Here is a 10,474-nt window from a genome sequence, read left to right as displayed (position 1 = left end):
TTGACAAACCAATATGTTATACTCAGACATTATTCCCCTAACCTATGTAAACAAAACTATTTGTATAGTAATCTGCCCTTCTACAAGATTCAAGCCAATCGTTTTATGACCCGAGATGAATCATCTGGTGCCAAGATTACCCCAAAATGCATCTTATGGGTGAGGGGCCTGGTGCCATTTTGAGTTTTAAGACATTCCTTTCTTTCTTTGACAGACTGATAGTGACTACATAACATCCAGCTGAAGACTAGCAGGGGGGCACTCTTTCTGCCTCCTTCTGATGCCTATGTCAGAAGCTTTCTCTATCTCCTTTATACTTTAATAAAACTTTATTACACAAAAGCTCTGAGCGATCAACCAAAATGCTAAGAGAAACTGATAGAGGTGGGAGATTTTGAACCGACTTGCGTTCTTAAATTCTAGTACTATTTCCATCTCCACCAAGATTGTTACTGCTCCTTCTGGTGTTAGAAGTAAAGGTGACGAGAATGAGAGGTTCAAACTACAGTCACCAGGACCCAGAAGCTAGCTCTGCAGAAGGTTTCTGTACCTTTTCTCCGCTGCCCTCCCCCCTGGGCTGAACGTGTTTCTACCAATCATCCTTCCAGGTTATGAACTAACTTTGCAGCAAGACTTTCAGCAGGTGCTTTGTAATAAAAATTGGAGTGCCTCCCCCTCCTCTCCCTCCCCTTCTTCCTTTGCTTCTCCTACCTCCTTTTCTCTCTTTTTAAAATCTTTTATATCATCCAATAAGTATTTGCTCAGAATCTAGTTTGTTTTAAAAATAGTGCAAAATCACATGGAAAGAAAACAGAGGAAACTCCCAGCAGTTAGAAAAGTTCAGGGTGAAAGTCAAAAGTGTTAGTTGCTCAGTCTTGTCTGACTCTTTGTGACCCAAGGACTGTAGCCTGCCAGGCTCCCTGTCCATGAAATTCTCCAGGCAAGAACACTGGAGTGGGTTGCCATTCCCTTCTCCAGGGGATCTTCCTGACCCAGAGATCAAACCCCAATCTCCCCCACTGCAGGTGGATTCTTTGCTGTCTGAGCCACCAGGGAAGCCTTCAAACCAAGATACTTCCTGTGTTGGGGGTGGGGGGCATCCTCATCATCTTGGTGGAAAGAGCAGACATAACCTGGAGCATCACAGGCTAAGTGGAATGAAGTGTCATCCTAGTTTTCCGTGGCTCTTCTTGCCCGTAATGCACCGTTCTGTCCAGATGTGACAGCTCTGTCTCCTGAGACAAGTGCAACCAGGAAACGGTAGTGTTTACAAGAATCAGTGCTGTGCTGAGTATCACACATACATCCTCTGATTCGAAGCTCACAATGACAATAATCCTCTTATGCCCACTGTTCTAGATGAAAAACATCCTCAAGATCACACAGTTAACATGTGATAAGGTGCGATTTAAGTCAGGCAAGGTGATCAGAGAACCTACCTGTTTCACGTGACACAATTCGTGTTGGTTTGTGTGATGTTTTCACTGGCTTACAGGATGCTCTACTTGTGCTTAAATTCCTGCCTCCTAGGTGAGGACGATTTGGTGGCAATATCCTTCCTTTTTTTGTTTTTTTTGGCTGGGCCACATGACTTGATCAGGCTTGAATCCAGCCTGTCACAATGGAAGCGTGGAGTCTTAACCACTAGACCACCAGAGATATCCTGAGATACCCTTCTCTAAACTGAAATATGGAGAAGGAAATGGCAACCCACTCCAGTCTTCTTGCCTGGAGAATCCCATGGACAGAGGAGCCTGGCGGGCTCCAGTCCATGGATCTCGCAGAGTAGGACACGACTGAGTGACTAACACAACAACAAACTGAAATACACCTCTCTAAGTGATGGAGCACAGCCAGGCTTGGGACCATTCTTAGGTGAGGAGGAGGAGCTCTTTGAGGAGAAATCAACCCAAGGGGGACGTCTTGTTTGGCCACAGTGTAGCCTGTGGCCTGAATGTTCTAGATACACCATCTTCCCAAGGGCTCTTCTGAAAGGAGCAGAGACCTGTTGGAGAAAGAGAGGGTCTCTGTGGAAATGAGTCTGCTCGTTCTGAGAAAACAGTAAAAACAACAAACCTTTATATCATTTATTTATAAGCCCTTGAGATTGTTTTTGTAATCCCTGAGTTACCCTGCTTCGTGTTTCCTCATAAAAGATGGTAGGAAAACTCTAAAATTACTAAAAATCGACTTAATTATCAGCACTTTTGCCTTTTCCCTCCCATCCCTGAATTCCTCACCTCTGTTTAACCCTCCTTGGTATTTAAATAGCTAATCTGGTGCTGGCCAACAGAGTCAACACTGCGCAAATCTCTAAGTGACTTCACAGTGACCTTCACAACTCGATTTATTTGGCATTTCCTTTGTGTTCCTTTATACCAACTCATCGACCTTTGCTAGTAATTAAAAGTATTTACTGAAGTACTCACCAAAGTCAGTAGATAAGATTTTCTGTGTATAGCCTGTCTCATGACATTAGCTTATCCCCCAAAGTATAAAACCAACTGAAAAAAGTGTATTTGAAAACTGGCTCAGATTGGGGACTTCCTTGGCACTCCAGGGGTTAAGACTGCGCTTCGAATGCAAGGGGCAGAGGTTTCATCCCTGGTCAGGGAACTAAGATCCCAAATGCCATGTGGCATGACCAAAAAAAATTATATATATATATGTGTGTGTGTGTTTGTACACCGGAGAAGGCAATGGCACCCCACTCCAGTACTTTTGCCTAGAAAATCCCATGGATGGAGGAGCCTGATAGGCTGCAGACTGTGGGGTCGCTAGAGTCGGACACGACTGAGAGACTTCACTTTCTCTTTTCACTTTCATGCATTGGAGAAGGAAACGGCAACCCACTCCAGTGTTCTTGCCTGGTGAATCCCAGGGACGGGGGAGCCTGGTGGGCTGCCGTCTATGGGGTCGCACAGAGTCGGACACGACTAAAGCGACGCAGCAGCAGCAGCAGTGTTTGTATACAGGTTGATACATACGAAAGCATGCATGCATTCACTAATTCAGCATTTATTTACTGAATGCCTATTATGTGCCCAGCTTCACAGAACCACCATCCCGGTGGGGTGGGATGAAGGAGACAGATAATGAGTAAGTAGAATATCTTATGTCACAAGGAGATAACTGCTATGGAGAAAAACAAGGCAGACAAGGGCGACTGAGAGTAGAGGCTGTGTTTGAAAATAGACTGCTTATCCTTGTTCACTGCAGCTTTACTTACAATGATCAAGATATGGAAACAACCTGAATGTTCTTCGTGGGTGAATGGATAAAGCAAACATGGTAGATACAGACAATGGGATGTTATTCAGTCTTATTAAAAAAAAAAAAAAAGAGGAAAATCCTGCTGTTTGTAACAATTTGGATGAACCTGAAGGGCCTTATGCTAAGTAAGATAAGCTGGAAAAATAAAAACAAATACTGCATAAGCTCACTGATAGGTAGAATCTAAAATAGTCATAGAAAGAAAATAGAATGATGGTTATCAGGGACTGGGGCGAGAGGGATTTGGAAAGGTGTTGGTCACAGGTACCATGTTTCACTTATGCAAAAGATGAGTAAGTTCTGAAGATCTAATGTACAACAATGTGACGATGGTGAAGAATACTGTATATTGCTAAGAGGGTAGGTCTTAAGGATTATTCCCATAAAAATAAAATTAAAACATAGAGTAAAATAAGTGCTTTGAGAAAAGAGCTTGTGAAAGATCTCAAAAGGTAAAGAGTGATCACTGAGGATACGGGGAGCATCCCTGGCAGAGGGTTGCCCGGCAAGTTCCAGGAAATAGCAGAGAGGTTGGTGTGTTAGAAGCTGGTGAGGCCAGAAGAGATTAAGGTGCCTGGTTTTATGGAATCTCATACTTGATGTGTAAGGACTTGGCTTTTTCTTAACATGAGACAGGAAGTCTTTGAAAGGTTTCAAGCATAAAAGTGGTGTGTTGGACCGGTGATTTCAAATGAGGATCAACTGACTGTGGAGAACAGACTATAGGAGGGTGAGGGAAAAGCCGGAGAACCAGTTAGGAGGTGATGGCTGCTTGGACCAGTCTGGTAGCAATGAGGGTAGAGAGAAGAGGTTGTATTCTGGATATACTTAAAAAAAAAATAGAGATAATAGGATTTCCTGGCAGGTTGGATATGGGGGTGTGAGATACAGGAGCTAAGGTTTTCTATATGTTCATGTGTTTGTGTGTGCTTAGTCGCTCAGTCGTGTCCAACTCTGTGCGACCCCATGGACTAGGGCCCGCCAGACTCCTCTGTCCATGAGATTCTCCAGGCAAGAACACTGGAGTGGGTTGCCATTCCCTTCTTCAGGGGATCTTCCCAACCCAGGGACTGAACCCAAGTCTCCAGCACTGCAGGTGGATTCTTGACCGTCTGAGCCACCAGGAAAGCCCTATTCCAGTGTATATGTCTATATAAAACTCCAAAGGTATCTGGTTTGATTATTTTTTGTTGCTGTTGTTCCACCCCAAAGCTCTGATAATGGGAGGAAACTTCTCAGTCTTGTTCACTGCTGTGTACTCAAAGTCTTGCTCTGGCTCCCTAGCACCCAGCCCCCAGGCCACCCCACCTCCTTATTTCTCTCTAAAATAAAGTGTTTATTGTGGGTGTCGACTAAAAAATATGCATAACTTGAGACTTGTGAGTTCAGTTTTCTTTGGGGCAAAGGGAAGACTGCAGCCCTGGAGACAGCACCTTACTTAAATCTGAGAGACTGCTCCAAGGAGGCCAGAGGGGAAGTCAGGCTGTGAACAAGTTTAACAAAGGGACTAGGCAGTCTGAGCATCAAAGATCAAGTATCAAATTCAGGAATTTAGCATTCTAAGTCTGGGAAGATGCAAGCCTCTGGGCTTACAGAATTCATTCCTTTCATATGCACCTCAACTATCTGGGGCCAAATCCAGTTTCCTCGTTCTCCTTAAACAGTGGTAGGTGGCTGCTTTTTGTAATTCCCCCAGCTCCTCAGCAGTCACCATGGAGTGTCGTGGCATCCCCTGGATTGCAGTTTTGGGAGCCCTCAGTCACATTTGGAGGCCAGAAGTCACAGATGGCTGTGACATTTCTTGTTTACTGACATGGCAGGAGACATCTTTATTTAACATGGGTAATGAGATTACAGAAAAATTTTCAAGAGCTGTTATTTTCTAGCTACCCTATTTTCAGCATTGAGCCTGTATTCATTTTAAAATGTGTGTTTTAGTCGCGCTCAGACTCTTTGCAACCCCATGGACTGTAGCCCGCCAGGCTCTTGGTCCATGGTATTCTCTAGGCAAGAACACTAGAGTGGATTGCCATTTCCTTCTCCAGGGGAATCTTCCCAACCCAGGGATCAAACCCTGGTCTCCCACATTCCACGCAGATTCTTCACCATCTGAACCACCAGAGCTAGAAATAATGCATTTTACATTACAGAAAATCAAAGAAAGATGCAGAATTATACGATAGATTACATGATACAGCTCCTCTCCTTCTATATCGGGGCCTCTGGAACTTCTCAGTAGGCCCCTGCAGAAATCGGAAGGAAAGGGTGCTGCCTTGCCTTCCTTCTTCCAGGATGTATCCACCTTACTCGTAGGCACTGAGGCATTTCAGGGGCACCTGCAGTTGCGCTGCTGCTCAAGTTTAACACTTGACTCCTGGGAAAGTGGGGATTAGGTGTTTGGGCGTCTGGGGGTGATTTTAATGGCTCCGGAACTTGAAGCTGTTCCAGAAAGCTCCCAAGCTGCCGGCAGGATCAGGATCTTTTCACTGAAATCTACAAGGGCCGCAAGAAAGGCTGTCATTGGCCAGGCTCTCAGGCCACCCACGTAGGGGGAACCGAGGGGGATGCAAACCCCGCCCAAGCCCCAGGAGGGATGGAGGTGGCACCGGGCACTCTTGGTCAACCTCCGAACGCGGAGCCAGGCACCTCCACGGGTGCAGGCGCTAAGCGGCCCTCCCCAGCCGCGCACTGCACCCCCGCGGGCGCCATTCCAGGGAACCAAGGTCGGAATTAGGGGTACAGGTGGGAAGCAGACGCGGAACCAGGGAGAAACAGGAGCGGTGAAATAACCCAGAGAGCTTAAGCCCGGGAGAAGGGGCGCGGCGTCTTCTGACTAGAGGATTTCGCCCCGCGCGCCCAGCGCACCGCTCAGGCGCCGCCAGAGCCCGGAGCAGGGGTGTCCTCTCCGAGGGGGTGCAACGGTCCCCCGCGCCGTGCCCTTCGCCTAGCGCCAACCGGCTCCTCAGCAGAGTCCAGGAAGGGTCTCCGGTTCAAGACAGGGATCTACGGCCATGGCCGAGGTCGCGGAGCTGGAGGGGGGCGCCCCGCGTCCTCGGAGCCCGTCCGGGGGCCCGGCGCTTCAGGAGGAGAGGCGGGACGAGCCGGAGGCCGCCGGCCCGAAGGCTCAGCGAGAGGAGGCTAGAGAGGGCCCCGCGGAGGCGCCGAGGGGCGAAGGGGCGGGCGCAGCCGCGACGGCCGAGGGGCCCGAGGGAGAAGGCCCGGGACCGGCCGGAGGGCGAGCGGGCGGGCTGGAACCCGGCTCTGGCGGGGGCCCAGGAGCCGAGACGCGGGGCGGGAGCGGGGCGCAGGGCCAGGCCGAGGCAGGGGAGGACGCCCGCGAGGGAGAGGGGCTGACGAGCGGCGCGGAGCCGGAGGAGGAGGCGAGCCCCGGGCCAGGCGCGCAGGGCGAGGAGCCGGGGGAGGTTCAGGCGGGGCCCAGGGATCCCGCTGCCTTGAACGCGAAGGAAGAGGCGGGGAGCGGGCCGGGGGAGCCGGCCGGCAGCGCGCCTGGGGCATCCGGGGCGCGCGTGGACGCCCCGGAGTCGGTGGGGGAAAGCGTGGTAGCCGAGGGGTCGATGGGGGCCCTCGTGGACGCCCCGGAGTCGGTGGGGAACAGCGTGGACTCCGAGGGGTCGGTGGGGGCCCGCGTGGACGCAGAGGGGCCGGGGGGGGAGAGCGTGGGAGCCGAGGAATCGATGGCGGATAGCACAGATGTCGGGGGGCCAACGGGGGCCAGCACGGATGTCGGGGGGCCGACGGCAGGAGCGCAGGGCGCCGAGGGTGAGCCCCGGGACGGAGGGGACCTCAGACCCCAGTCCCAGGCAGAGGCGATTGAGGCCCCAGCGGCGGAGAGCGCGGGGTGCACCCCCGGGGAGCTTGTGCGAGGGCCTCGGGGTTCAGCGGAGGAGACGGGCGACCCCGAGGGAGAGGAGTCGGGGGAAGCGGCCCCAGGGGACGCGAGAGCAGAGGCCGGTGAGGACGCGGATCAGGGTGGGCCCCAGGGGCAGGCGGAGGAGGCCGAAGAGGAGAGGCCGGAACGGGGTCTCCAGGGGCCAGACGAGGAGGCCACGGCCGGGGGCGAGGAGGAGCCCCCCGACGGCACCGCGGCTGGAGAGGCGATCCAGCCGGCGGAGGTCGGGGAGCCCCAGGCCGACCTGAGCAACCACCTGGCGGACAAGCGCAGCGCTGAACGCGGCGGTGGGACAGTGCCCGAGAACGACGGCCAGGAGGGCGGCGAGGCGTCCGAGGAGGGGCCCCCGGGGCAGGACCACGACATCACCCTCTTCGTGAAGGTAAACCTGGCTTCCCGCAACTCCCGGGATGCCCCCTCTGAGCACCCTCAGTCGTGTCTTTTCAGATCTGATCCCAGAGGGACGCGCAGGGATCATGCTCTCGGCGCCCGATGGTCACCGAGCCCTCTGTCCTCGGGAACCAGGCAGGACAGCCTGCGTTTCAACGAGAAGAGTTAAAGGAGCGTGGTTGTTAAGTCGCTCAGTCGTGTCCGACTCCTTGCGACCCCATGGACTCTAGCCCTCCAGGGTCCTCTGTCCATGGGATGTCCCAGGGAAGACTCCTGGAGTGGGTTGCTATTTCCTTCTCCAGGGGATCTTCCCCACCCAGGGATCCAACCCACGTCTCCTGATTTGGCAGGCGGAATTTTTTTTTCCCCACGGAGTCGGGGAAGTCCAAAGGAATGTGACGGGGAAGAACTGAGGGTTTGGAAACAAAGAGATTGGGATGGGGGTGGTGGGAGGTAAATTCAGCATCCCACCAGCCTTTGTCCTGAAAATCCTAACTGGCCCTTCTAGTCTGGAGGTTCTCAAAGAACCTACAGAACAAAAGCAAAACCCCGACAAGCCCTATTGATGTTCCGAACAATTTCTGCCAAAGGAAACGCTAATACTTAAAGTGAAAAAATGCTAACAGATAGGTTGTAAAGTGAAACTGTATACTAGGACTCAAATCTCAGAGGCCCAGAACCTGGCCCAAATTTTCAACTCCCAAAACTTCTTTCGTTTTGGGAGAATCAATAACGTATGTTTGGGAGGAAAATGGAAGTTTATTTAAATATGGTAATATTTATGGAACATTTTTAGCATTTTTTTAAGAGGCATGCACTATGCTGATAACCATCGTCTGCTTCTTTGTCTTATTTTCAGCTTTACTTCAAAGAGTCAAAAAGGACAAAGATTCTGTAGAGATACAAGTGAGGTAGTTTTGAGTTCAAATAGGAATTCCTATAAGGCATCACAAATAAGGACCAAGGTCCAGGAGCAGGTTTTTTGTTGAAAAAGCTCTTCCCAAAGACCTTTGGCCAGACTGGGAAAGCAGTAGATAATAAGGTCAAGAATGTGCATTGTATGTTAAATCATAATCCTTGCAAAATATTTTCAGGCTTTTAGAGGCCAGTTATGACCCAACCTCCTTGAGAGAAATGTAAGCAAATTTTAATAACTGGAAAAAAAAGGAAATAAGGGAAAAAAAAGTTCCCAACATGATTAAGATCAGAATTTCAAGAATTCTTTGAGTGGCAAGTGAGTTTGGGAAGGACGGGCTTGTTTTTATTCATTGTGTTGTTAGGGGCAATTTTTAAGATGCTGAGACTTTTCAGATCATGTATTGGGACATAATCTGAGGGTACAAACCCCAAGGAGGGTCCCTGGAGCACGAAGACTTCAGGGGAGTTAAGGGACGGGGAACCTGAACACGGTGCTGCTGTGCGTGTTCCAGCTCTGCTCCTTGGTTTAAGAAATTTCCCCCTGGCTCTGGTTTCTGGGCTATAGGATACCAGTCTCTCCTTACAGCTTGGAAAGTTTCCTAACTGGACTCTGCTTCCATCCTTGGTTTTCTCCAGTCTAGTCCTTCGTCATAGCCAGTGAGCTAAGGAAGAAAAGATCTGATCATTTTGTTTCCTAGTATAAAATTCCTCAGTTGTTTATGGCAGATAAATCCCCACTCCTTAGGCAGATCACGAGGCTCTCCGGGATGTGATTCCTGTCTCCTTGGCATTGCCTGGGTGCCCCCCCCAACCCCCGCCTTTTGATACCACTGTGCCGCCAAATTAAACTACTTACTGGTCCTTGGGAGAACCACATTCTTTTCTGCCTTGAAATTTTCCATGTGCTCTACCCGAATCAAGTTTCTTCCCCTTTATCCCTCTCGCCCTCCCTTGCCTGGTTATCTGCTTGTGTCCAAGGTTCAGAGTGACCATCGTCTCCTCCGGGGAGGCTTTCGCAACCCCGATTTGGCCTGGGTACCCCCTGTCAAAGCTCCACTCACACCACCCTCTGTACGCTGTCTTCAGTGTGGAGCACAGGTCTGGAAATGGATGGTGTGTGTGAACCGGTGGCTGCCTGTAGGAGGTGGTATATTGTAATGATCAGTAGCACAGATTTTAGAGCCTGTGAGCTGGGGCCAAATCCTGGCTTTGTTTCTTTCTTGCTGTGTGACCTTGGGCAAGTTACTTAGCCTTTTTGTGCCTTCGTTGCTTATGGATAAAACAGGAGCAACAATAGTACTTACTCTATGAGGTTGCTGGGATTCAAGATAAGATTCTACTTAGAACAGTACCTGACTTGAAAGAAGCCTGGTATAAGTGTGAATTCTTGCTACATCTGCTAGTTCTGATCAACTTTCATTGATTTTTGCATGGGGATAGTCCCTTTTCCATCCCATCCCTGCCATTTTATTTTATTTTAGGGAAAATACCTCTAGATACCCAATTACTTCCATGCTCTGGGGGTGAAGAATATGAAAAGTAAAAACAAGTTGTTTTCTCAGATTCTGCTTAGCGTAGTGTGTGTAGGCAGAGGCAAGGAGGCATGTCCTGAGTGGCTTAGCCAGAATGTTTGACTCCGATGATTGGCAGGGTGCTCAGTCCTTTTCCTTTTGTTAAAGTAACAAATGGACCTCCAAACAGTGAAACTGGTTTTGAAGCAACTACTGCCTGATGCAGCTTCTAAGGGTCTCTTGGGATATGTCCCATAGGATTGTTAAGGCATCTCACTTTCTTCTCTTGCTTCTAATCATTGTCCTGAAAAACAAAAGAATCCCAAAGCAAAACTCAAGCAAAAGCCCTTTAGCCTGTTTTATCTCTTGACTTTGTGATACTTGATTTAGAATCCTTAAATTAGTTCACAATAGGATTTCTTTGCCAAATTTAACTGCAATGGCACCCCACTCCAGTACTCTTGCCTGGAAA

General features: G+C 49.8%; 1 protein-coding gene across 1 annotated transcript in view; it reads left to right on the top strand.

The window, feature by feature from the left end:
• Positions 1-5,857: 5,857 nt before the first annotated feature.
• Positions 5,858-10,474, top strand: part of CLIC6 (chloride intracellular channel 6) — a 55,669-nt gene continuing 51,052 nt past the window's right edge. Inside the window, exon 1 of the mRNA XM_006062846.3 lies at positions 5,858-7,565. Coding sequence (XP_006062908.3) covers positions 6,285-7,565 — 1,281 coding nt within the window. The 5' untranslated portion in view covers positions 5,858-6,284. The remainder of the gene's footprint in view (positions 7,566-10,474) is intronic.

This window comes from Bubalus bubalis, chromosome 1 (genome assembly GCF_019923935.1).
Source record: "Bubalus bubalis isolate 160015118507 breed Murrah chromosome 1, NDDB_SH_1, whole genome shotgun sequence".
Classification (NCBI taxonomy): Eukaryota; Metazoa; Chordata; class Mammalia; order Artiodactyla; family Bovidae; genus Bubalus; species Bubalus bubalis.
Note: the sequence above shows the minus strand (reverse complement) of the source record. Positions and strands in the feature narration are given on the sequence as shown.